This window comes from Leishmania infantum, chromosome 25 (assembly GCF_000002875.2).
Source record: "Leishmania infantum JPCM5 genome chromosome 25".
In the NCBI taxonomy this organism is placed as follows: domain Eukaryota; phylum Euglenozoa; class Kinetoplastea; order Trypanosomatida; family Trypanosomatidae; genus Leishmania; species Leishmania infantum.
This window is the reverse complement of record NC_009409.2, coordinates 488,976-515,124: the sequence shown is the minus strand read 5'-3', so window position 1 is coordinate 515,124 and position 26,149 is coordinate 488,976. Positions and strand designations below refer to the sequence as shown.

The 26,149-nt window shown below is 62.4% G+C and overlaps 9 protein-coding genes across 9 annotated transcripts; all 9 read left to right on the top strand.

Annotated features, from left to right (window-relative positions):
• Positions 1-259: 259 nt before the first annotated feature.
• LINJ_25_1370 (conserved hypothetical protein) lies at positions 260-2,377 on the top strand (the record flags this gene model as incomplete). The annotated part of the gene is made up of 1 exon (XM_001466131.1): positions 260-2,377. The coding sequence occupies one exon, from the start codon at positions 260-262 to the stop codon at positions 2,375-2,377; it is 2,118 nt and encodes a 705-aa protein (XP_001466168.1).
• A 2,249-nt stretch (positions 2,378-4,626) lies between these two features.
• LINJ_25_1360 (putative serine/threonine protein phosphatase) lies at positions 4,627-5,580 on the top strand (the record flags this gene model as incomplete). The annotated part of the gene is made up of 1 exon (XM_001466130.1): positions 4,627-5,580. One exon carries the CDS (start codon positions 4,627-4,629, stop codon positions 5,578-5,580), a length of 954 nt encoding a protein of 317 aa, XP_001466167.1.
• A 1,188-nt stretch (positions 5,581-6,768) lies between these two features.
• On the top strand, positions 6,769-7,023 carry LINJ_25_1350 (DNA-directed RNA polymerase ii; the record flags this gene model as incomplete). Its single annotated transcript, XM_003392550.1, has 1 exon — positions 6,769-7,023. One exon carries the CDS (start codon positions 6,769-6,771, stop codon positions 7,021-7,023), a length of 255 nt encoding a protein of 84 aa, XP_003392598.1.
• A 1,079-nt stretch (positions 7,024-8,102) lies between these two features.
• On the top strand, positions 8,103-8,870 carry LINJ_25_1340 (conserved hypothetical protein; the record flags this gene model as incomplete). The annotated part of the gene is made up of 1 exon (XM_001466129.1): positions 8,103-8,870. One exon carries the CDS (start codon positions 8,103-8,105, stop codon positions 8,868-8,870), a length of 768 nt encoding a protein of 255 aa, XP_001466166.1.
• A 1,508-nt stretch (positions 8,871-10,378) lies between these two features.
• Positions 10,379-12,358, top strand: LINJ_25_1330 (conserved hypothetical protein; the record flags this gene model as incomplete). Its single annotated transcript, XM_001466128.1, has 1 exon — positions 10,379-12,358. One exon carries the CDS (start codon positions 10,379-10,381, stop codon positions 12,356-12,358), a length of 1,980 nt encoding a protein of 659 aa, XP_001466165.1.
• Positions 12,359-13,831: 1,473 nt separating this feature from the next.
• Positions 13,832-14,575, top strand: LINJ_25_1320 (conserved hypothetical protein; the record flags this gene model as incomplete). Its single annotated transcript, XM_001466127.1, has 1 exon — positions 13,832-14,575. The coding sequence occupies one exon, from the start codon at positions 13,832-13,834 to the stop codon at positions 14,573-14,575; it is 744 nt and encodes a 247-aa protein (XP_001466164.1).
• Positions 14,576-15,472: 897 nt separating this feature from the next.
• On the top strand, positions 15,473-18,673 carry LINJ_25_1310 (conserved hypothetical protein; the record flags this gene model as incomplete). Its single annotated transcript, XM_001466126.2, has 1 exon — positions 15,473-18,673. One exon carries the CDS (start codon positions 15,473-15,475, stop codon positions 18,671-18,673), a length of 3,201 nt encoding a protein of 1,066 aa, XP_001466163.2.
• Positions 18,674-19,790: 1,117 nt separating this feature from the next.
• Positions 19,791-21,317, top strand: LINJ_25_1300 (conserved hypothetical protein; the record flags this gene model as incomplete). Its single annotated transcript, XM_001466125.1, has 1 exon — positions 19,791-21,317. The coding sequence occupies one exon, from the start codon at positions 19,791-19,793 to the stop codon at positions 21,315-21,317; it is 1,527 nt and encodes a 508-aa protein (XP_001466162.1).
• Positions 21,318-23,858: 2,541 nt separating this feature from the next.
• Positions 23,859-26,147, top strand: LINJ_25_1290 (conserved hypothetical protein; the record flags this gene model as incomplete). The annotated part of the gene is made up of 1 exon (XM_001466124.2): positions 23,859-26,147. A coding segment is annotated over one exon (2,289 nt), but the record flags the coding sequence as incomplete, so codon positions are not given.
• Between the last annotated feature and the right edge of the window lie 2 nt (positions 26,148-26,149).

The window sequence follows — 26,149 nt, the reverse complement described above, 5'->3', positions numbered from 1 at the left end:
CAGGCACGTCGCCGGGCGGTGATGCCGAGCTCTTTGCCCCTGTCCTCGTCGTCGTTGTCCTCCTCTTCCCCTCGTTGCTCAGGCACTTTCGCACTCCCTTGCTCTCTATCTCTCCTCCGTCTGTGAGCGCCGCACTGGCAACCCAGGCATAGAGAGCGGGAGAGAAGAACTTCGTGGTCGATTGAAACGCATGCGCGTATACACACAAGCACACCCTTAGCACCTACACCCTCTACATGCGCTGAGTCGTTAGCGGCTGATGGACACGCGCTTCCACTGCGTGTACTTGCTCACCAGTCTCGACCCTCAGTGCGAGGGCGACTTCTACATTGGCTACACCGTGAACCCCCTGCGACGGCTGCGGCAGCACAATGGCGAGCTCGTGAACGGCGCCCGACGCACGAGTCGCCGTGGTCGGCCGTGGACGATCGTGTGCTGTGTCTCGGGTTTCCCTGACGATCGAGCCGCGCTGAAGTTCGAGTGGTGCTGGCAGCACCCGACCGCATCCGCGCGACTGAGGCACGCGATCGACATTCTCACGGGTCTGCGGCGGCTTCCCTATGCGGTGGCCACGCTGCACCTCCTCGTGCGCGCCTCCCTCTTTTGCCGGCTGGATCTGACGCTGCACATCTTTGAGTCAGCACTCCTACAGGAGGCGGCAGCCAGGGCGGAGGTGCTCCTGGCGAGACGCCGTGGCGCCTTTGCCGTGGGCGGAGGGCTGCGAGCCTCGTCACCGCGAGTGGGCACACAACAGCATTCGCAGAGAAGCTCGTCCTTGCAAGGGCAGGCAGACGGTGTTGCGACACCGCCGTTGCCCGCGCTTGACTCTAAAGGGGAACTGCAAGATGCGTCGACGGCAGCCGCACTCGCAACCACCACGGCTGCTTCTCACCTTCTCCCTCCGCTCACCCCGTCTCTCTTGTTCCACGTCGAGGACACAACGCGGCAGGCCTTCGAGGATGCCTACCTGAGTCACGATCGGTGCCTGCTGCTTCCAAGCGTGGGCATGGGCGTCGACGTGGGAGAAGCAGGGAAGGAGGGCAGCCACATGAGCGCGTCTGCTGGAACCTCCTGTCCGTATGATGTATCGTTGCTGTCCCAAGCGGCGCGGGCGGAGTGGTCAAACGCCTCCTTCGCCTCTGACTCGGACGACGAGGACACACGACGGTTCGCACCCTACTGCCCCTCTACAGGGTCGCGCACGCCATCTCCGCAGCGCGTTCACACGGCGGCCTCGCCGGCCCTTCTCGGCTACCGCAGTGAGGAGCGCGCAGGCGACGGCGTCCTGGAAGCGAGCCCAGGCAGCAGTATTGGCTGCGGTGCGGCTTTGCGTTCCTTCTCCTCTCCTCCGCCACCACGAGCGTCTTCGCCGCGATCGGCATCGTGCCCTCCACTGTATACAGGCATCAACGCATCCGCCTCACTTGCAGTGGATGCACCCCATGGGGGCGTCACGGATGCCTGCACTTCCTCCCCAGCGGCGGCACCCGCCCCACAGCCCCGCATCCCACTGCGCTTTGCGGACTATGGCGAGGTAGACTTTGCGCGGGCCCACGCAGAGGAGCAGCATCGCCTCCATCACGGGCTACTGCCGTGCAGTCTCTGCACGTTGCCGCTGCAGCCCTCGTGTGTGGCGTACTGCAGCCGCGCACCTTTCTGCACCCTACGCTGTCACCTGAGCTGCTTGGCGATGTGGATGCTGTATGCCGAGGCAGAGGCGGCGGCTACCGTAGACGGCACTGATAAAAGCCCTGCGCTGCTTTCGCAAGCGCCTCCGGCACCGATATCACCGCTCCGTCGTCTGATCCCTTCCCAGCCATGCCCGTGCCCCCTCTGCGGTGTTCTCCTGCACTGGGGCTCGCTTGTGAAGGAGTTGAAGAAGCGAGTGGTTGTGGAGCGGCGCCTGCACGCGGCACAGCGGCGCATTCGCATGGAACAGCGGTGGCAGGCGCGCCTGGCGCACATTGACCACACAAAGAGAAGCACCAGTGCGGCGATGCGGCGTCGGCAGCGGACGAGGGTGGGCGCCGCCGCACTAGCAAAAGGCGCCGGCGAGGCACCCGGTGCCGCTTCCACTGTACGAGCGTCCACGATGCACGTGGGGCCCGCACGGCGCGATGCTCCGCGGGTGTCGTCACCGAGCTGTTTGGGTGAACCGACCCTGACATCATTCGCAGCTGCGGCCTCCTGCCCCTCTCCCTCCACCTCTTTGGCAGCGTTGTCTCCTGCGGCGAGTGCGTCGCCGATCTCCCGCCACAACGGTCACTCGAACACCGTTACCGCCACTAATACTGCCGTTGCTGCTGCTGCGGCGGTGTCTGACGCGTCTCTCTTGTCTCTGACGGACTTCTGCGAGGAGGACTGGCTGCTGCCATGAGTCGGCCTGATGCCACCGAGGGAGAAGAGGAGCCAAAGCAGAAGAGAAAATGGAAGGACCAGACGTGTGTGCTCAATGGCGGTCGGCCACCCTGTGCCCTTGGCCCAGTGTTGCGGAGTAGGTGTTGTACACGCAGGGCAGGGGAGAGAGGGCGTGCCGGCATCCTCGGCGGCCTGGCCCCTCTCCGATATCTGTACGAGCATCGATTGTCTCTTTGCCGTTGCTCTTTACATATCCGCCCCTCCCCCGCCAAACCCTCGCGTCCGTGCCTCCCATGAAGCATGCGCAGCTCTGCGCTTTTCGAGGTGGTAGGGGGAGGGGTGGGAGTGGCTGGCCGTTTCTCCGCCTCCTTCCCTCCGCGCTCACGCGCGGCCACCTTCGCTGTGTATCACAGAGCCGCTCTCGTTGGCGACAGAGCAACTGCTGCACAACTGATGCAGGCAGTCTCTCCTTCGTAGAGAATCGCGCACCCGCCCGCTCCAGCCCTCCCCTCCCCCCAGGCACAGACAAGCAGCGTACAGACGCCTATCTGCCCATCGATGAAGTCGCCGTACCCACCCCCCTCTTCCTCTCTTCCTCCCCATTTGTTGGCGATCTCCATCCTCGCCGATTCGTGCGCGCATGTGCGTGAGGGGTGCCGCAGGATGAGGTAGTGCCGACTCCGGCTCACAGGGTGGAGGTGGTCGTGATCAGACCCGTCGCGATCGAGGCAGACTCTGCCCCAAGCCGGTACCAGTTTCCGACCCCGGACAGCTTCGACGCGGCGAGACACGGAAAAACCGTGCACACCGACGTCGCCGCCGTTTTTTTCTAAAGAAGATCGCAGTCACCCTGTATTTTACCGCGCTGCCAGCTTGCGATACGCCTGACGACTGTGCACAGACCATGTCGCATCTCTGTAGCGACAAGTGCCGTCCACTCGAGGACCTGCGCCGCACACGACCACGCTAAGTACAAGTCATAGGAGGGGCAGAGGCGGCGCCTTGCACAAGTCAGCATGTGCGAGAGGCCGAGCCCAGGTAGAAGGCGCGTTTTGGGGAGCAGGTGCTGCTGCCCGGCGGCTTCCGAGTAAGCCCCGCCCATCCGACCCCGCCCACTCTTCATGTCTCCACACGGTGAGACGGGAAGCTGGGGCGGAAGGGCGGGTGGCTCCGCACTCTCGTCCGTGCATGCACAAGCGCAGGCGGTGCGCGCGCGCCGACACGCCCTTGTATGAAAAAGGCGCGCTCTGTGCCATCCCGGTATGGCCCTCGGTGTAAGCGGCTCGGCCGCACCCCCCCTCCCCAAAGAGGTCGGGCCGACTGGGACGAATGTGCCGACTCGCTTAATGGGCTGCGTGCAACACCCCCCTCGCCCCCTTCTCTCTCACGCTAAGGAAGGAAAGGGCGTATTCATGTACGCACACGAGTGCAGGCTGCTCGGTCAGCTTAGAGAAGTGAAGCACCCACACACACACACACATGCACACCGAAGAGAAGAGAGGGGAGCTTAGGCACGGGTCAGCAGCGCAGCCTTCGCTTTTCAAGGAAACGACAGCCTGCCGAGAGGTAGGGGACGATGCAGTGCTAAGCGCCCAACGATTCGATTCGGAAGGCGCTTGACATGGTGCAGACTGCACCCCTCCCCGTTTCTCCTCTTTCTCGACAGTGGTATCCCTGCGCGCCCCCTCCTCCTCTTCCTCACGGGCCCGTGCACTCGCTCGGAGGACATGCATCGCGCGACTGCCCTCTCTTTCTCCCTGCCTCTGTCCCCCTTTCTCACACTCTCTGTGCCGCCTCCCTCTCTCACTCTTCGTCCTCCGGTGCGAACGACCCACCTGAATGGGTAAAGTGCGTCTTGACGTTTCTGAAAACATCGTTGTTGCTGTTGGTCTCGCCATCCAGAGAGAGACACACGCCTACTCCGACGTGCACGCGCACACGTATATATATATATGTGTGTGTGTGTGTGGCGCTTGCTCTCTGTCTCGCACTGTCTTGCTCTCTCAGCGTACGCCCGATTTGGCGTGTGCTTTCGACCTCTCTTTCAGCCATTTGTCGCACTCCGCTCCGTGCGCCGCCGTTTCCTTCCCCCTCTTTGCGCGCTCCACTCTCTGACCCCCCCTCCCCTCCGTCCTAGACGCGCACCCGCTTATTTACAGCGACAGGCATCGCTTCCACCTCGAGGGAAGGAACCGACGCCTTGACGGGGATATCAGAAGTGAAACTGCGACTGCGAACCCCAACATCGCCAGCGACTTCATCTGCACCATGACGACGGCCGGCGACGGATCGGCGGTGGGGTCCAGCAGTGCCCTCGACTTGGATGAGATGATTAATTACGTCATACAATGCAAGCCGCTCAGCGAACAGCAGGTGGCGCGTCTGTGCGAGAAGGTGAAGGAGGTGCTGGAGAAGGAGAACAACGTGCACGCGGTGAGAGCGCCAGTCACGGTGTGCGGCGACGTGCATGGCCAGTTTCACGACTTGCTGGAGCTTTTCAAGATTGGCGGGTTGCCGCCGGACACGAACTACCTGTTCATGGGCGACTACGTGGACCGCGGCTACTACAGCGTCGAGACGGTGACGCTGCTTCTCCTCTACAAGCTGCGATACCCCCAGCGACTACATCTTCTCCGCGGCAACCACGAGTCGCGCCAGATCACGCAGGTGTATGGCTTCTACGATGAGTGCATTCGCAAGTACGGTAGCGCCAACGTATGGACGATCTTCACGGACCTGTTCGACTACCTGCCCCTGACAGCGTTGGTCGAGAACGACATCTTCTGCCTTCACGGTGGTCTCTCACCGACGGTCGACACATTCAGCCACATCCGCAACCTCGACCGCGTGCAGGAAGTGCCGCACGAGGGGCCGATGTGCGATCTGCTGTGGTCGGACCCGGACGATCGTGATGGCTGGGGCATCAGCCCCCGTGGCGCCGGCTTCACCTTCGGCCAAGGAGTCACCGAAGGCTTCTGCCACAACAACAAGATCAAGACGATCGCCCGTGCGCATCAGCTTGTCATGGACGGCTACAGCTGGACACACCAGGATCAGCTCGTCACGATCTTCAGCGCGCCAAACTACTGCTACCGCTGCGGCAACCTCGCCGGCCTTCTGGAGCTCGATGAGCACATGAACAAGTGCTTCTTTCAGTTCGACCCGGCTCCGCGACGCGGTGAAGCGCAGGTGTCGAAGAAGACGCCGGACTATTTTCTATAGATACGATGGATGGATGATTGATGGCGATAGCAACGACACACGCACACAGGCACAACTCCCATCCTCCCCCCGAGGTGCTCGGCACCCCGCCCAGCCGTGTGCGAGTGTACACGTGCTTGCTTCACGGACTTATCGCCCCTCCCAACCACTGTCTTCTCTCTTCTCCGCTCCCCGGTCACAGCTCCGGGGCAAATGTCGGAAGAGGGAAGGTGTGTGTGTGTGGGTGTGGGGGAGGAGGAGATTGGAGGACGCATAGATGCGGCCCTCAATCCCAGGCTTGCGCTGGCGTGTCTGTGCGCATATGTGTTTCCTTGCGGTGTGCGCGCAGACGTGTGTGCACAGGCAGTGCGTTTTGATATACATGTATGCGTATATATATATATATGTATGTTTGGGTGTATGTGTGTGCCTGTTTTGCGTATGATGGCGCACCGCCATTTTGACGTCTCTTCCACCATTCGAAGAAGGAAAATAATAATAACAAAACAAAAAGCGAAATAAGAGGCGAGTTCGAACACACCGAAAGAAATGGGAGGCGGGGAGGGGGAGGGGCTGGACGGGATGCGTTTTGACCTGCGCGAGAGTCATCTCCAGAAGAGGTAACCCAGCCCCCTGTGTGCATTTCAGCTTACTCATCTGACTGTGCAAGCGACGAGGCTAGATGCACTCAGCTCGCAGCTGCAGGAAGAAAGGGGGGGGGAGGGATGCGTGGGGGAGCTCACGCACCTGCGCAAGCTCAAGTTTTTGCCGGCGTTGCGCGGGAAAGGGCTACAGGGGGTGTGGTGGTGGCCAGCACCCCTCTTCGCCCTCATGTATGAATGTGCGAGTAGGTTTTTCACACGATCGCACGAAGGCCAACACGCAAGCATGCTCTGTCGCTGTCTCACCGCGTCTCCGCCTTCCCATTTCGCTCCCCTCCCTCTCTTCCTTTTCGGACTGGTGCGTACCACACACGTACGCCCATCAACGCTTGTCCATGCGCTCTTTACATGTTTGTCTGTGCCTCGTGACGTTCCTTCGAGGCGAATCTGATGTTGTCCAAGAAAGCGTTGTGCGACGCATGCATGCGTCCTACGCCTACTCTTCCGCCCCTCCCGCCTCTCGCGCCCACATCGAGCTCTCTCTCTGCCCTCTAGCGAAGTTGCTGTACGTCACACGCACACTCACAGCCAAACGCGTGCTCGCATCATGATCATCCCAGTGCGTTGCTACTCGTGCGGTAAGGTGGTTGGCAACCTCTACGAGCAGTATCAGCGGCTTTTGGATCAGGACTACACGGAGGCCGAGGCGCTGGATGCGCTGCATCTGGATCGCTACTGCTGCCGTCGCATGATCCTCTCCCATATTGATCTGATTGACGACCTCATTCCTTATAGTGTACCTGTGACGGGCACCATGCAGATGATGGGGCCGCTGCAGATGCCCACGCCGCACCGCCGCTGAGAAGCATCACGCATGCCACTCGTGCAGCTTCAACGCCTTGCTCGTCTCTCCTGCCTTTCATTAGGCAGAGAGTGTGCCCTGTGTGTGCCGGTTCGCGCGCGTGTGTGTGTGTGGGCGGCGGCACCTCCCCCTCGTTTGTGGATGTCGCTCGCTTTATCTCTGCGCTACCCTTTTAAAATTTTGCTTTCCCGCCTCTCTAACCGTGGCCGCGCGTGCAGAAGGCGGTGGGCGGCGGGCGGCGGGCACACTCGTGTAATCCCTCTTGTTGTTTGTGCTTTCTAAGCCTCTGAGTGCGTATGGCTGCGTGGATAGGCGAGTGTAGCGATGCGCGCCCAGTTGTTACCTTGTGCATGTATGCGCCCTCCTCCCTCTTTCTGTGTGATCTCGCCCAACCCAATGTGTGCATGTGCGCCCTCGAGGGATTCCACGCAACAGCGGTGCTGCAACGACCATAGACACATCTATCCACCCTAGTTATGGTGCTCCAGCGAGCATACATGCACGTGCACGGCCGGGCATGCTCTTGCCTCCTCTCTCTGCGCCCGTGCGCCGCAGCTCTTGTCGCGGGCGTGTGGGTCCCTCCCTGATCCACGCCATGCCGCATATTCTTATGCGCTTTCTCTCTCTTCCGCTCTTCACCATCTTCGCATGCTGCCACGGCCACCACAACGGCTACACTCCTGCACTGCCCCCCTCCCCCCACACACACGTCATCAGCTGGATCGAGTCGTTCTTTTTCCGATACATTGTAGTTCTCTGTGTACTTGTGTGCACGTTGTCGCACACATCCTCACTTGCCCTGTGTCTCTTGCTTTCCGTGCACACATCATTCGGCGTTGTGTCACGCGAACGCGTCTGCTGACCCCCGCCTCCTCTCTCCCTCTCTCCATCTTGACGGGCATCCCTCTCTGTCTCCTCCCCTCTTCCTTCTCCTTCGAGGTGACCACTGCCTCTCGTCCGCCTTGGTAGCTGTAGCACCACTACCACCACTCCTGCAACTGCTGCCATCATCGCCGGCGCTGCTGCTGCTGCTCCCTTGTCGTCTAACAAACCTGGTGTCAAGAACAAGAGGAAAGCCGATGGGCCCGCGCAAGAGCAACGCCTTCGCGTCCGGCAAGGATGACGGCGCCGCCGCTGGCAAGATACGCAAGGTTGGCGGCAATGGCGTGGGAGCCAGCAGCGCGACCAACAGCGCCAGCCACAAGCACGGCGGCGCCGCCGCGGCTACCATGACGGACATCTACACGAACGAAGAGAAGGTCTTCCTCGAGTCACAGCTGGCACTCTTCACCTCTGGTGGTGGCGGCAGCGGCGGCACAGACTTTGCGAGGATGACGAAAGAGCAATGGTTCGCCGGCTTGCCGACGCTTGTCTCCGCGACGGAGAAGTTGTTGCAGGCAGCGGCTGAGCAGTATCAGCAGACGTGCCGGGAGCGCGCTGCAGCTGCAGCCTCGGTAAACGGCGCGCAGAACGCCGGTTCCTTGCCAAGCGCTGACGGCAGCGGGGTAGGCAAGAACGGCTCCACGGCCAACAGCAGCCATGCCAACAGTTGCACGGCCGAAGGCATCGCCCCCGGCGGGGCGGCGGGATCATCGGACCACCGTTCCACCCCAGCCGGTGGCACCCCTGCACAGTTTGCCGAGGAGAACGCCTACATCATCGCCCAAGCGCAACAGCTGCAGTGGTACCCCTTCACCTACCAGCGGTGGGTGGAGCTGCTCTTGGAGCCAGGCAAGCACCACACCGCCTGCGACGATGGCGGGCTCCGCGGGGACGCGATTCAGACGTCCCTGCGGCGCTGCATTCTGGTAACATATCCAGCTGTGGAGGGAGGCGATGTGATTTAGACAGGCGTGAACGGGGAGACGAGAGGGGCTGCGCGGGTGGACACCGCATGCACACCTCTCCGTATCCGCACCGTTCTTTTATTCCCTCCGACCCTCATTTCACTTGGATGACAGAGAGAGAGAGGAGGGCCGCCTTCGGGCATGGCACATCATGGCCGCGTTCACCCCCCTCCATCCTCTCTGCGGGGAAGCCAGGCAGCCCCTCCCCCTATCCCTGTCAGTGCCGGACCACCCCTCGTGGTGCCAGGGTCAGGTACCTACGACGTAGCGAAGTCAGAGCGATTTATCGCTACGGGTGTCGGCGGTCATGTCCTGGATGGCGCTGCGTGGGGGAGGCCTGCAGCCGTGAACGTGTTTGTGCGAACCATATGATGGGCAGTATGCCGCCCTGACCCGAACGTATCTCACCCGGCCCTCACCGCGCCCTGGCTCGGGGAGCCCGAGGCGCCCCGAGGGATGCGCGACGTGGCGACCGGGCACAAGGCGAGCGGCCGTGAGGGGCGACCCTGCGGGGCGGGGAGGGCGGGTAGAGGGTCTGGGGCGGAGGCCGCGCTTCGCTGACTGGGTCGGCGCATTTCTGCAGCGGCGCGTGTCTACGGCTGCTTGGCGCCACGCGGTGTGGGGGCCTGTGGCTGGGCCGTTGTCCCCATGCTGTATGGCGGAGCAATAGACGCGTTGCGAAATAAAACAGTGTTTCTCCTCCCCTTCCTCTCCCTCTCCACCGATTCATCCTCGTCGTTCCTTGTGTTCCGTGACGTCGTCGATGGTGTCTCTCTGTGCGTGTGTAACGATTCGTGCACTGGTTTCTTTTGGCGTCGTCTTCCAGCGCCGTGAAATGACAGAACGGAACCTGCGCTCGGGCGCGGAGGTGAGCGGCGGCATTCGAACGGACCGCACCGCCAATCTTGTAGGCGGGCAGCTCACGACCAAGCGAGCTTGCGCTCTGTGCACGCCGGACTTGATGATGTGCGCACTGTCGCACACACCTCGTTCCCTTTCTGTGTTCTCTCCACTCATGTCTGCCTCTGCGCTTCCCCCGTCCCTCTCCTCACGCGCCATCTCTGGCTTGTGCGTGTCTGCCCTTCTCGTTCTCTCGGCCACGACCTTGCACAACCCCCGCCCCCGGCATCTTTCTTTCCGTGCATGTGATAAACGCACGGAGGAAAGGAAAAGGGCAGGACGATAAGGGTGTGTGAGGCGCACAAATCGAGCCCCCCCCCGCCAACCCGCACTCACGCAGCACAGCACCCGCACTTCTCCGCCTCGCCTGTGTCGAGTTGTTGCACATACTTTTCTTCGTTGTTCCGCAGGCGGGCGGGAGCGGACGCTTGAGAGTGACACCGACGCACGCACACGCCCAGGCAACGGAGGCGACTTCATCCTTGCCCTTGTGACAGGTTCTTCCGTCACTCTCCGGCCTTGCCGCTCCGTCCGACGGCCGCAGCGACGCTGAACGTCGGCGAAGCGAGAAAGAACACGGAAAAGGTAAGGGACATCGCTGTGGCGCAATGGAGCCGCACGTGTTTTGCGGCCCCGACTTCATTCTTGAGGTACCGCCCCAGAGTGTCTCCCACGTGCTGGAGAGTGCGCAAGAGGCGGCGGCGGCGGTGGCAACACGGTCACCGGCCGAGTTCTCTGCGCCCCCTACTTCTGCGGAGTCAGATTGGCCAGACAACACAACCAGCCACGCCAGCAGTGGAACCGGCGGTGCTGCGACACACGGCTGGGCTGTGCGACCATCAGCCCTGCTACGCATCCAAAATGAGCTCTACGGCGTTTGCACAGCCGAGGTGCGTCGACACGTGCACGCCAACAGGGAGCTCACCGCGTGCATGAAGACAGATGTGCGCCGAGGCATGGAAATTGTGTCACGGCGCATGGCTCATTTCGGCCGCATTGCCCTTCCTGCAAGCTATGGTGGCACCAGTGGCGGTGGCGTGCCGCCCCCTCCGTCCGAGCTGACTTTTGTGCAGGTGAAGCCGACAACAGCGCTCAGTCTGGAGGAGGTAGCATCGATACAGCAGTCGGTGCGCGTGGCGGGCGCGCCCTCCTCTTCGGCCACTGCAGCCGCTTCCGCTGCTGCTGGGGCATCTTCACCATCAGCGCCATCGACTTCCTCCGCTAACACGTACCTGCTGCTCTGCGTAACGGACTCGCGCGTCGCCGCGCAGCTGCACATGCTGTGCCTCCGCAATGCCTACATTTCTCTGCCCCATGCCTGCCGCCTGCTTAACTACTTTGTCTCCACTGGTCACGCCGCCGCCATCGTGCCAAGCCAAGTGCTGCAGAAGCGGGAGCTGCTCAGGTCGCACCTCAACTTCGATGCTGAGCTGTGGGGTGTGCTCGAGTCGAAGCTCACAGATGAGCTGGTGGAGCAGGTGCGACGCTCTGGCGCCGCGCCAAATGGCGGCCGACTCTTCACGGCTTTCGAGCAGCACGAGCAGAACGTGAAGGCGGTGCTACGCTACTGCGAGCAGAACGTGCGCTACGCAGGTGTCTTTGACGACAACGAGGAGGCGAGCCCGTTTCTGCTGGCGATGGGGCTGTGCTGGCGACTCGGGCTCACGATGGATGACGTGTGCCGGCACTTTGCGCGTCACCCTCGCCGCGTCGTTCGCGCCTTGGCGCTCTACCTCGCCCGCTACACCCTCGCGCCGGAGGACTACGTGTACTTCTTTATACCGTCTCTCTGCGATGAGGTCATTATTGCCTGCACCGAAGATGCTCAGGTCACATTCTCGATGAAGGACTTGAGCCGGCAGTTGCTCACGAAGAATGACGTCGTGGATGCGTGGCTGCCAATTTTGTCGAAACACTGGCAAGAAGATGTGGTGTTGCCGGCTATGGCGTTCATGGAGACCTGCTGGAAGCTGCAAGCCCAAGGCGGGGGCGGCGAGGCTGACACGGCTGCTGCGTCACAAGATGCAGCCACAGGAGCTTCACAGCTGTTCAAGGAGGCCGACGGGACTGCCAGGGGCGGGCCGGAGCGCGTGCACGGCGAAGGCCGCGGCATCGCTGCCACCTTTGGATTTCGCAGTATTGCTGAGATTGCCGACCACGCCGCGCAGCACGCGCGTGTGCTGGTGCCGCAGAGCATCGCGACGATACTGAAACGGCGCCGCGGCCTAGAAGAGGAGGTCTTTGGTGGTGGTGGCGGCGGCCGAGGTGGAGACGACGACGATGCTGTGGACGTCCTCGGCGATGACTACGATGACGACGACTTCCTCATCCATGTCGACGTGCGCGGCGGTGGCGAGACCGGCGATGCTGAGGGGCCTGGCTCCATGAAAGTCCAGCGCAACAGCGGTAGCAGCAGACTTGCCTTTCCCTCCACGAAGTGTGCGCGAACCGATGAGGGCAAGGATAGCAGCGGCGTTGTGCTCGATCCGCATCGGCGCATTATGCGGGAGGGGCTAAAGCTGACGCTGTCCTTGCTCGGCCGCCGCACTCTTTTCAGGAAGGATGATGAGCACTACATCGAGTTCTGAAGGTGCGCTCATGTGTGCTGCGGTGCTGCGGGAGAGGGAAGGAGGAGTCCTCTCAACCAGGTCTGTGACGGAAGACTTCACACAGCCATAAACACACCAAGGCAAGTGCGCGCCGGTGAATGCCGCACCGAATTTAAATGAAAATGCACACACAGGCTCGCGCACATAGCACGAAGAGCGCTTGAGCAACAAGGGTGATCACGCGAAGGAAGGCGGGGAATCTCCATAGCACGCCACACCTCTTTCCGTAAGAGTGGGTGAAGGGCGGTGCTGGCCCCTCAGCACACCGTGAACTCCGTTATGGCGTTGTGCGGCTGCCTTGCCCTTCCTCGCCCCCCCTTCCCTTTGCTCCACGTAGACGCGAACACACGCATGGACAGGAAAAGCTACCGTCGCCGGTGGTGTGCTCCATGCTACCGCGCTCTCTCCCTTTCCTTTACCGGCACCTGCTCTCCCGTTTCTGTCCCGCTCCTACCCCCCTCCCCCTCCTGCGCACACGCACCGTGTAACCCTCTCTCTCTCTTGTCCGCTTGTGCTTCCTCACCCTTTTCCATTCCCCGTGCAAGAAGTGTTCCTCATCCGCAAGAGCGCGCGCAGGACGAGCCATCGGGGCGTGGACGAATCGCCGAAGCAGAGCGAAGAAGCCGTCATTTATCGCCATCCACGCGGGTGCACCCTCGATACGCTCCGACAGAGAAGAGGCGTTGGCGCGACCGCGGAGTCAGTCGCAGCGTGCGCACGCGCCGTTAGACCCTCCTGTTTCCATCGCTGCTGCTCCTGCTGCGTACCTTGTCCGCGTTTCGGTTGCCACTCATCTTTGGCGGGAGTTTGATCTTCGATATTTTCGCTGCGGTTCTCCCCTGTCGAGGAGGGACGGAGGGAATCGCTGCCGATTAACACACACACACACGTACGCGTGTGCGGGGTGGCAACATGTCCGCTAATGACTCCCTGGGGCTGCTGAGAGAGGAGCAGCGCCGGCGCTTCGAGGCCGCCAAGAGAGAAGGCAACACACCAGAGGTGCGCAAGTGCGACGCGTGCCAGCAGCCCACCTACTCCGCCAACGTGTGCCCTGCCTCAGGGCTCTTCCACGACCTCGACAAGAAGAAGCTTATCGGCGGCTCTGTCGTCACCTCCAACGTCATCTCGTCGTCACAGCTCATGGCGGCCATTGACCAGACACGCGTGAAGTGGGTGCCCAGTCGCACGCAACTGGTGAAGGTGGACGCACAGTCCATCAACATCTTCCAGAGCTTCGTGGCTCAGATGGATTGGAAGCTGCAGCGCTACGCCATCCTCTACGGCCTCTACGATGACGCCACGCACACGATCGAAGTGCACGCCGTCTACGAGCCGGAGCAGCACGGCAGCACCTACACCTTCGAGCCCCTCCCGGACGCGCACTTGGACAAGGTAGAGAAGATCGCCAAGGCACTGGGTCTGCGGCGCGTCGGGGTGGCGTGTACGCATCCGATGCGCGACCCGGAGCACATCTTGCTGAACTTCCGCGAGCTGCTGCTGTGCGCCAAGGAGCAGTCTCGCTACGGTGACGAGTGCGCCTTGCTCACCGTGGCACCGGCAGCCATGCCATCGACGAAGAGCGGAGGCACGACAAGCGCGCCGGGTGAGCTCCCCACCGGCTCCGCGGCGGCGTCGAGCGGTCCAACACTAGAGCCGACCATCGTCGTCTCCTGCCAAGCCTGGCAGACGTCGCCGCAGTGCGTCCACCTTTACCGTCTTGGGGTGCTGCAGGAGTCCTCGGGTGGCGAGGCGGCGCTGCAGGACGTGGAGCAGGCGCGGCAGGTGCATTGCACAATGGCGTTGGAGGTGGCCCAGACGGACACCGATCCACGCGGGCACCAGCGCTTTGTCACGAAGGCGCCGAGCACCGAGATCGATACGCGCTGGTTCACGAGCTACATCGCAGTGCAGCAGTTCGAGTCGCCCATCGTCCGTGGAGCCTTCATGCGACTCTCGCGGCCAGGCATGCCGCCGCCGGTTCTGCAGAACCTGCGCAACTACATCCGCGATCCAAAGCGGAAGAGCATGTCATTTGCCGAGACGATCGCCGACTTCCACGTGCTCGTGTACCTCCTGACGCAGATCTTCACCTCTGACGACGAGCTTCGCGCCCTGTGCTCCGTGGCGCGCACCAAGATGATGACGGAGGAGGCGGCCAACTACCAGGCCATCCTGCTGGGGATGATGTCTGCGTAAGAGGGTGGAGAGAGGAGAACGCGCATTCATGTGTGTGTGTGTGTGTGTTTGCGCCTCAAAGGGCTCAGAGGTGTCTTTCCACGCGCGGGACAGACCTCATCTCTTCTCTGCTTCGAAGAAATGCGGCTCCCCGTCTCTTCAGTATCGCAGGCGTTTTCTTCTCTGTGTGTCGCAAGCAGAGGCATTGATGCTTCTTTACCCCCTCTCACCATTGCACGCGCTGAGGCCGTGTAGCGTGTGTGTGCCGTTGTTTCTCTACTGTGGGCTTGTCATTCTGCGTGTGGTGATGTCATGCTTCACGCATGTGCATGTGCGGGCGTCTACGTGCGTTGCTCGCTCGCTCTCTCAGAATCTGCAGAAGCAAGAGTGATACGGCAAGCGCAGAGGGGACAGCCGCCCCGATGCAGGAGCCATACAGAAACGGCTAATAGAGAAGTGCTCGACGCGGCAGGTAGCAACGGGTGCGCGATCTGTATTCAAGGTAAAGGCACAACATCTTAGTTTTCCGTCGCGCATCGACTCCCGAGCCCACTCCCCTACCCCCTCACCTTCTGTGGAGTATGCGGTGCGTTTGCGCGCGTCTGGCTCTTTGCGTATCAGCTGCTTGCCATCATGGACATCACCGGCGTTGATGTGGCTGTATCGCATGTGGGTATGTGTGCGTGTGCGTGTCTCTCTGTCGGTGTATCCCCCCTCCCCTCCCTCATTACCATTCCGCGGCATCTCTCTCTCCGTTTCCCCTCCTTTCGCTTCTCCTTGCCGTTATGCTTTTCTGGACACGTCCGACGCAGCGAACACCTCGACACGCGCAGCCGTGCACACTTGCGGTGAGCGTCTCCGCGCACGTCAGGCAAGTCGACCGCGCTTGTGGCGCTTTGCCCTCTCACAGGTATCAGAATGACGATGTTCCCCCGCCCCCCTTTGCCTTCCTTTCAGGTGACGCTGCTGCCCGAGCCGCCGCCGGTGCGGCAGCAGCAGGCACCGGGTAAGGCACACTCCGCGTCGTCCCCACCATCGCCGTCATGCTCCTCACGCGCATCCATACAGATGCAAGATGAGGCCGCCGCCAAGGCCATGCTGCACGCTGTCCTTGACATGGCGTACGACTGCACGATGCCGCAGCGGCGCTTTTGCAGCTACTCGCCCGAGGCGGTGCTGCGCAGCGTGCGAGCCCTTGTGGACAGCGATCTCTGCGCTCCCCTGGTGGAGTCGCTGCAAGCCGCCGCGCGGGCGTATGCACAGCGCTGCGTGGAGGTGCTGATGGCGCAGCAGCAGCAGCTGCCGCCCGGCGCTGGCACCCCGGAAGGAATGGCAAACGACGACACAGAGAGCGACGAGGAGGCCACGGCGCTGTCGGCGAACGCGACGCTGGGCGTGGTTCAAATTCTGGCACAGCTTGTCACCTACTGGGAGCGACTGCAGCAGGGCCTGGCGGAGCTGTCGTCTGTGTGGGTCTACGCAGACCAGTGGTGCTCGATGCAAGTCGGCAGCGCCATGCCGCGTTCCCTGATCGCTGCCGCCACGCAAGAGATTCGTGAGGTTTTCAGCGGCTACCCGGAGCTCTGTGACACAGCACTAGCAGGATACGTGGCCGTGCTAAAGGCGGAGCTGACGGCCGATACGGCGGCGCTTCTCTCAGCGTCCCGCTCTGCGCGCATGTCTTATGCGGCGGCGCTGCCGGACAAGCGTGCAGCAGCTTCTCTTGCGGACTCAGAGCAGTCGGTAGCTTCCGCGCCGCCGCTCCCGAGCGCGGATGCGACTCCGCTCGCTGCACTAGCGTGCCCGCCTTCTCTCGCCTCCCTCGACAAACCGCTCCGGCAGCGTCTGCTACGCCTCTTCACTCAGCTCACCCTCGCCACTCAGCAATACACAACGCGAGTGGAGCCGACAGTGGTGCGCGTTGTGCGAGGCCACTACGAGGAGGTTGCGCACCGCTTATGGGCTGAGAACGTCAACGCAAGAGTATTTTTCCGTTTTTGCGACTTCGTTCTTAGGCATGTCGGGCCGATGTCGGCATCCCTGCTTCACCCCGGGACATCACTGATGCTGGAGGAGGCGATTCAAGGGTCGCTGATCAGCACGGTGGGTAGCGAGGTGCTCAAGCGCGATTTCGTTGCCCTCATGGAGCGGCAGGAGTACCGCTCGCTGCGTTTGGCGTGGCGGCTGCTCTCTGTCAGTGCGCGGGTGCGCAGCTCTCCGCTTGTCGCCGATTTATTTCACGAGTACCTGATGGACTGCGGCCAACGAATCATGGAGGAGCTGGTGCCGTCGTCGACCAAGGGCACACCCGCTGCGGCTCTGGTGCCTCCGTGCGAGCGGCCGTTCCTGGCAGTACGGCACCTACTTGGTCTGCTGGAGCAAGGCAGCCGCACCGTAGCGAAGTGCTTTTCGGAGTGCGAGAGGGATTTCAAAGTGGCGCTGCACGAGGACCTGCAGACAATCCTTGAGGCCTACCCACAGGCCTTCTCGGAGCAGCTTGCCGCCTACCAGGATGCGATTATGAGGGAGGTCGAGGTGGGGCACGTGCCGGTTGGCTCTTCAAAACCGACGCCGCCGGTGGCGCTAGAGAAGAACGGAGATGACGACAACGATGACGAGGAGGACGTGTCGTCGTCGCCGCTGCGCCGGCCACGCCCCGAGGGGACTTCGCCGTCGTCGCGGCCTCCCGTTGCGGCACCTTCACCCGACCTCACACGGGCTGAGGAGGACGAAGGTGCTTCGTCGGGGAGGGAGGAGCCGACGGAGGTGGAGGACGCGGCGGAGGGCGACGCCGTGATGGGTGCGGCCGCACTGCATCACGCCGCGCCGCTTCCGACGGGAGTGAGGGAAGCGACGTCGGTGCTGCGCCGCATCGCGCACATCTACTCCTACCACCCCAAAAAGGACCTGTTCGAGGCGGCCTACTGGCGCGACTTTGCCAGGCGCTGCCTGCATGCACACCGCAAGCTGAACAGCACCGCTGAAAACACATTTATTGGCTTCCTGCGCGACATTTGCGGCCTCTCCTTCACCTCCAAGTTTGAGGGTATGCTGACTGATCTGACCTCGTCGACGGAGCTGACGACACAGTACAACACGTGGGTACAGGAGCAGGAGCGGTCGCTGCAGCAGCAGCAGCAGCAGCCGTCCGGCGAGGAAGGCGCTGAAACCTCGGCGGTGGGTCGACTCGTGCCGGAGGCGAAGAGCCTTGATGCGCACCTCTTCATCCTGACGCAGAGCTACTGGCCCGAATGCCCGTCAATGCCCAGCAACTTTTACGTACCACCTGCCGTGCGGGCCATCACGCAACTAGTGGAGAAGTTCTACACCGGCCGGTTCCCGAACCGCCACCTCAGCTGGCAGCACCCCCTGAGCCACGCGACCCTGGTCGTGCGGCTCACACCGCAGAGCTCCACGCTGACGCTCACCGGCACGTACACGCAGTGCGTGCTGCTCATGCAGCTGGACGCGCTCTACGACCGCGGTGTCACCTCCATCACAGCCAAGGCACTGTGCGACGCTGTGGGGATGGATATAGCCAACACAGAGCTCCTGGGGTCGCTGCAAGGACTTTGCCATCCGCGATTCCGCCTTGTCCTGCGCGCGGAGGCCGCCTCGTCGCCGCCTTCCGGCGATGGGGCGCAGCGCACGTCTGCGGAGCTTGACAACGAGGACGACGAGAGCGCTGCGAGGGTCGAGGAAGCGGCCGCGTCATGTGCGTCACCGCAGTCCTCCTCGCCAGGCACCGCCGCGGGTGCATCCGCCGGCTGCACGTTAGCTGCCACAGACTTGCTGCAGCTGAACCTGGGCTTCACGTCTGCCACGAGCAAGGTGCGCATTCCCTTTCAGACGCGCATGCGCACCACGGCGTCTGCCGGCCTCGACGGCCCCAGCCGCGGCGGACGCACCGCCGACAATGGCGGCCATCTGGTGGAGGTGGCCATCGTGAGTTGCCTTAAGGCGCAACGCACCATGACGCGCATAGACTTGGCGAGCGCCGTAGCAGCGCGGGTGCCGTTTCCGGTGACAACGGCAGTGTTAAAGAAGGCGATTGACAAGATGATCGAGCGCGGCTTTATGGTACGGGGTAAGGACAACGCATACGTCTACTCGGCATAGCCTCCCGCGTCACTCCAGTAGGACGTGTGTGTGTGGGAGGGGTGGACGGTTGCGGTCCGCAGATGTGATGGCTGTTGTTGCTGCGGTGATGTCAGCAGCGCACGCACTTTCGTACGCGTTTCAGACTGGATAACAGACATGTTGGCAGAATCCGGTGATCGAGAAATATCAAGAGCGCGCTACCCCCCTCCCCCCTCTACGTGTGCGTGCGCGTATGCGTTTCCGCCCTCGTAAGGGTGAAAGAGGAGGTGAGGGACGAGCGGGCACGAGGGCTTTGCACAGCGTCCTCCACTAGGCTCGGTGGGTGCGTGTTGGAGGGGGAAGAGCGATGCAACGTGTTCGAGGCTCCCTCCCCCTTTTCCCCACGGCGCTTGCGTATCACATGCATCATGGTCGTGCGCTACGTGTGCTGCCTCCTCTTTTTTTTTTCGTGCTCGCTCTGAGGAGAGTGCATGGGCGTGGACTCGACTCGCATGCATGGGCGTATTGCAGCATACATGTATACATGTATTTGTGCGTATGCACGCCCGTCTGTCTATCCAGCACGTCATATCTACCTCTCTCTCCCTCCCATCTGTCCTTCGCCCTCGCTCACATCCATGCCACCCACACGGATAACGCAGCTGATTTCTCTGCCTGTTTCTCCCCTCCCTGCGTTCAAGCCGTTGTTGCCGCTGATACACTTCGTACTGTCTCCGTCCCCATTCACCAGTGACCTGACTGCACCACTGACACTCGCCCACCTACCCACAAACACACATACGCATATATACATATTTATCTTCTTATATCTCCCCCCTCCTTTGCTCCCTTCTCTATTTCGACCACCGCGCACTGGCTCTCACCCACCCGCACCTCCCCCTTAGCAGCAGCGGGGACAGCAGGCGGGCCTTCTCTCACGTGGGGTAGTCGTCGCTTGGCGAGGCGCTCTTACCTGTTTTGCCCCCTCGGTAAAGGGGCTCTGGCGTCATTGAGTGCGTCTGTCGGTGTGCGGCACAAGCTGAGGCGACAGCAGCTACACGGTCAAGGAGAGAGACAGGGACGAGCAACCGCCGTGGCGCAACACCATCCATTCATACAGATCCGCTCAAGAGGTGGAAAACAACGACGATCAAATATGTGGTCGATGCTCTCGCAGGACTTTTCCGACTTCGCCGAGGCGTTCAAGTCCGAGTCGGTGGGGTTTATGGGCTATCTCGAGCACATCGCCGCCAACGTCGTGGGCCGCGGCGACGTATACGCCGGCGACGAGGCTCTCGGAAAGGCGGTCGCGGAAATGCCACTGTCCAATGCCCTGCTGCGGCGCTTACAGGACACGGAGGCGACATACACGCTGCCCATTCAGCCAGAGGAGAAGGCGGCGTTCGCAGCGTGGATAAAGGGAAGTCCTCTCAGCAGCGCGAACGCGCTCCGCCGCCAGCAGTACATGGCGGCAGGCGGCACCACCACCAAGTCGGAGGGTGGCTCTCCTGCTGGGACGCCGGGGCGCCTTCCGCCGCCTGGCATGACGCCCAACCGCCGCACCGTCGAGTACCCCGATGAGCCGATGGAAGAGACCCGCCAGCGGCTGCTGGACTACAACGAGGTGGTGCTGAAGTGCTACATGTCGCTCGTGGGCGACGCGGTGAGCCCGCGCTCCAGCGTCTCGGCATCACCGGATGCGAGGCGGTGGCAGACGGACCCGTCCTTTGCTGCGAGGCGTGGAGAGGGTGAGAGCAGGAGCCCCGTGCCGGTTGCCGCAACTGGCGAGCGGTCACAGGTTTCCTCCCCTTCCTCGGCGATGACACCAGCGCGCGGCCGCATCAGCGAGGACGAGTTTTTTGACCGCTACTTTTTCCGCTTGACGCAGCTCCGTGTGTCGGAGTCGCAGCGCCGCGGCGCTGCCCCTCACCAAAAGGCCTCCGCGAGCACCTCGGCGGCGGCATCGCCGGCGTCTCCATCGGCCCCTCCAACGCCGTCGTCGTCGCCGCAGGTGAACGATAGGAGTCGACAGAGCACCGACGAAGACGACTTTGCCGTCGTGCCGCTGTTTGCGAAGCGCGTGATGACGGCAGCCACTGGCTTCGTGATGGGTATCGACAACGCGCTGAACAGCGTCGTGACGGTCGAGGCATCGCGCTGCAGCGGCGCCGATGGCGAGGGGATGGATGAGTTCAGCGAGGATGGTGCCAACGTGGACCCAAAGGACCTCGTGCACTACAGCAGCACGAGGCAGCAGATCGCGGGCCTCGAGTCGACGGTGCAAGAGCTGCAGGAGGCTCTTCGTCAGGAGCGGCGGCGCGTTGTTCAGCTCGCCAGCGCGTTGGAGGCTCAAGGGATCGAGGTGCCAGCAGAGCTCTTGACACCGGCGCTGTCCTCGGCTCCGATAACTCCTGCGGAAAAGACGGAGGTGACCTTGGCGACAGCGCTGATGGCTGCCCGCGACACCGATCCAGCCCCTGCCACTCCCACTGGGACTGCCGCTGCCGCGTCTTCTGCCGGAAGTGGAGCGTCAGCTATGCCGTTAGCCCCCACCGCAGCGGCCCCACCCCTGGACCAGAAAGATAGCGAGGCCACCTCTTCCACGCATAGCACCAGCGGCGACATGATCTCGGCGGCAACGGAGGAGGATACGTGGGTGTGCATGAGCACAGGCGCCGAGTAAAGGGGCCAGGAAGCGAAATGCGCCTGATGGGCGCATGTGTGTGTATGTGACGAAAGGGAGGTGCGTACGGGCACACGCGTGTGTGTGTGTGTGTGTGTCTGCGTGCGTAATGACTCGTCGCCTCTTCGTTGCAATCGTGTTGGCTGAGCATCAGAGGCGGCATCGCTTTCGCTCGTATCCTTTCGTCGTGTCTCCCTTCCCCACTCTGCATGACTTCAGTGCTCCGTGGCGCTGGCTGCTTTGGGTGCCGCTCTTCTTTCGTGCGTGAGGGGGAAGGGGGCGAGGGGGGTGTTGCACGCAGCCCATTAAGCGAGTCGGCACATTCGTCCCAGTCGGCCCGACCTCTTTGGGGAGGGGGGGTGCGGCCGAGCCGCTTACACCGAGGGCCATACCGGGATGGCACAGAGCGCACCTTTTTCATACAAGGGCGTGTCGGCGCGCGCGCACCGCCTGCGCTTGTGCATGCACGGACGAGAGTGCGGAGCCACCCGCCCTTCCGCCCCAGCTTCCCGTCTCACCGTGTGGAGACATGAAGAGTGGGCGGGGTCGGATGGGCGGGGCTTACTCGGAAGCCGCCGGGCAGCGGAAATGGCGGGGGAGAAAAGGGGGAGGAGGGCGGCCGTGAGGTCGCCGGGAAACCCGTCGTAAAGCAACTGCAAACGAGGAGGGGTCGTGGCAGGCAGAATAGCGATCGCGCTGGCGCCTGAGAAGCGAGAGAGCAAACCCTCCCTTCCCCCCGATCGTGCCGCCGACCCTGCCGCACTGCCATCGCCCCGGGGAAGGAGCGTGCACGGACGAGCTGGGCGTGCAAAGAGGGCAACGAGGAGAAAAGAAAACATTTTTCGCTCTGTTGGGGGGCTCGACGAGCTCACTCTTGCAGGCGTGAAAAGGGGTTTAGAGGAAGGGAGAGAGAGCGATGGACAGTCGTCAGCAATGACTGTGCAAGGCACGCCTTCACCATCTTACATGTATATGAGTTTGTGGTGCCTGTGTATACGGAGGGTAGGCGGCGTCGCTCCTTCGGCTGTGTGCTGCGCCGCTTCCTCCCTTCCGCATCTTCGCCTTCTCCTTCCCCTCTGGTTTCATGCTCCTTAATACGCGCCACCACTGGTCGGCCCTGAAGATTTGTGGGATATGTGCGCGCCGACGGGGCGAGTGGGGGTGGGGTGAGGCGTTGGGTTGGTCGGCCGGTGGGAATCAACTGTGCAGGTCCGAGTAATGTTTGGTCGTGCATTGCGGTGCTGTGCTTGTCTCTCACGTGTAAAGTGATACGCGTATTTCGTTCATTGCTTACTTTTTGTCGTCCTCGTCGTCGTCGTTGCCCCGCCTCCTCTGCGGTGTTCCTGGTTGCTGTCCGTGTATTGGATGTATGCGTGCTGGTGTGAACGCCCTTGTTTTTTTCTATTACTGCATGTCGCTCTATCGCCTGTGAGTCCTTTCTTTCTATTTCGGCTCCTCGTCTCCCCAAGGCTGTCCCTCACATCACTCCCTTCGCCTTCTCGGCGTGCCCCAACCGTGGTGCTCGTCGTGTTGCTTGCTGCGTGCTGCTGTCGTTGATATGTATGTTCACTGTGCGGAGAAGGTGTAGTACGACCCTGCGCGAACGGAGAAGAGCGGGTGGCGGGGTAGGGGGAGCGTAGGATCAGAGAGACCGACAGAGAGGGGGCGGGAAGGCAGTAGGTTGCTTACATGCGCAGCACGCCACCATTTTGGTTGAACAGAGAGACAGGAGGGGAAAAAAGGGCCCGCACGGGGCGTGCACGCATCTTTACTGGTTGCTGCGCAAGCCGTGCCGGTGCTGGTGGAGTGTCGAGCTACTCTCCTCACACTGATAAGGGGACCAGCGCAGCCTGCGAGCGCAGTTACCGCGACTTCGTCACAGCGCCCTGAGGGCGTGCCGAGTCGCGCGGCCACCCTCCCTCTCCCTCCGGTCGCCACTTCTCTGCGTGCCATTACTCCACAACGCTAAGAAAGCACTGCTTCATTGCAGTACCGCTCTCTCTCTACACGCCTTACTATGCCCTTCCCTACTCCCCGCACATCTTTCCTTCTCCTGCCGTAAACCACCACCGTTCCTATCACCGCTACCAACACGATCATCATCAGCCACACGCACACAGATAGGGGCATACCATACATCTTGAACAACGCAAGCGCCGAGATAACCCACGCACGCACACGTTTTTCCTTTTGAACGGGCTTGCGCGCGTGTGTGGCACCTCCCCCTCTCCGTCATCCTGCTCTCTTTGTTATTATGCTGTTCTGTGGCTTCCTCCAACGATTACCGCCTGGCTCTTTACCCCCCTGTTCTCTCTCTCGGTGCTTGCGAGTGCGTGTGCGTGCGCCTCTTGCCCCCCCCCACTTCGCACGCACACCCCCTCTCTCCCGCACCTCTTCTGCTCGCTGCATTACCTTGCCTGTGCAGTCGGCTGCCCGTTTGCAACCGCTTCTCGAGCGCGGTGGCCGACTACGGTGTGCTTGCCTCGCTCCTCCCTCTCGTTTTCTCTCTCGCTCATCCATCCACTCGCTTCGCCAAGCGACATGCTGCTGAGCAAGCAGCCCGGTGACACCGGCATCTACGCCACCGCCACGTCGAGCCAGGTGCGGCTCTACTATGTTCTCGACCGTGTCTTCCCGCTCACCTCTAGCGGCGCGGTGGCAGCGGAAGGGTCTGGTGTGCTGGGCAACGCCGTATATGACGGTTTCGATGGCATCGGCGCCTCCGCAACTACCCGGTCTCTCAAGCCCGTACCGCCGGATTTAATGCCGTACTTTGCTGGTGCACCGGCATGCGTGCCTCGCGAATACCTGCGCATGCTGTGCCGCCTCTCCGCTGTTAGCAGAGGCACCGGTTCTGTGGCAGCTGCGACGACTAGCGGCATAGATGTGCGGGCGGGAGGGTATGACGCTTATGGGCTGCCCGCTCCGCTCGCGACGTCAGCAGCACGCGTGCGCTTTCCACCACCCCCTCGCACCGGCGTGGGGTACGCGTCGGCGACTTGTGCGGCCTCTGACGACTGGCTGCAAAAAGAGCAGCAGAGGCAGGACGTCAGCTTCGCGTACCACTGGGGCGCCCCGCTTGTCCCTTTTCATGCAGTCCCCTGTGGCGGCGGTGTCGGCGCTGGAGAGGGGCGACTCTTGAGCTCACGTGGTGGAGCGAACGCGTCGCCGCAGGAGTGGGCGACGCCAACGCTAGCCGCCGCCGGGGCCACCTCGACCTTTGCAGAGGAGTACGGCCCGGGGCAGTCGTCAAGTCGCGTGAGCGGGAACAGCGCGGCGGGGTATAGTGGATACTACACCGGCAGCCCGCAAACACTGGCCGGGCGCGCTGGTGGCGGCGGCGGCGGTGGTGGTGCTCGCCCCAGCAGTACCGCCTCGGCCGCTGCCGTGTCCACTGCACCCACTGCCCTCTCTCTCAGCTGCGCCACAGATTGCGTGCTGTTCTTTGTGGCGAATGCAGAGGGTCTCAGCTGGATTGGCCGCAGCGATGCCACGACACTGTCCCCTCTGCGGGTGTCCACGTCGCTGCCGATGCGACGGCGCGGCACCGGCGGATACGGCGGGCCATCCGGTGGTGGTGGCGGTGCCACGGTAGTGTCATCGGCGCCACACCCACCGCGGCCGTTTTCCGAAGCCTTTGGCGCACCGGTGAACACTACCTTCCCTGCGAACAGCTTTGCCAGTAGTGAGCAGACCGCCACACCACCGAACATGGCAGGGGACCTCTCACTCCAGAACGCCCCGCTAATCGTGTCAGATGAGGACGGAGGCGAAGGCGGCGATGAAGATAGAGCAGGCGAGGCGGTGGCTGCTGGCACCGGAGGCGGTGGTGTGGCAGACAGCCGCCGCCGCCCTAGCTTAGCAGGCGCTGCCAGTCCATTCTTCACCGACGGACTTGACGTGTACGGAGGGGTGGTGCCGACGACTATGGTGGGGCTCCCGATGCGTAGAGCAGTATCTCGTCAGGACCGCGTTGTCACCGCGTCCGGATGGGATCCGCGCAACTCGGCCATACTCGCCCTGGGCCGGCAGAGCGGCGCGGTGCAGCTGCTGGATGTCGAGTACGTGGTGGGCTCGGTGGAGGGCAGGTGCTGCAGTTCCACTACCACGACCCGTAGCACGAGTAACGACGACACCAACGAGCTGTTTTTTGTGCCCCCAGTGGGCGGCGTCGCTGCAGGGGCCAGCGCGCTCGGCGGCAGCAGTGTCGGTGGGACTCGTCTGGTGCCATACGCGGGCGCAGACCACCTCAGCTACAGTGTGGTTCAGCAAAAGCAAATGCTGGGCCCCGTGACGGCGCTGGATTGGATGCCACAGTCCCACCTGACTGTTGTGGCCGCGCGGCGTCTCGATGGGCTCGGCTTCTACGCGGAGCTGCTCGATCTGCGCGCCTCTCACGACGGCGTCACGTACCTCGGCGCGCCGCCCGAGGTGTTCGGCGTCCCTGTCTGCGCGCGCACTACAGACAACGCTGCCCCATGTGTCCTTTGCAGTGCCGAGCAGGTGGCGTGCCACCCTTCGCAGCGGTACGTCGCCACGGTGGGTGCGTCGCAAATGCGGGACATTGTGCAGCTCTGGGATGTGCGCATGGCGACGCGGCCGGTTTCGTGTCAGGTGTACACACGCGCGGGATATACTTCCCTGTGCTGGAGTGCGGCAGAGGCGGGGGTGGTGCTTGGCACGACGCGCGACGGCGGTCTGCGCGCGCATGCCTTCAAGGAGCTTGCACCATCGCGCGCTGCTCCAGGCGGCCCTGTCGTCGTGACGTCGCACCACTACGGCAGCGCAGCTAATCCTCACCTGAGCCCGAGCGGCTTTGGCTCCGGTGGTGC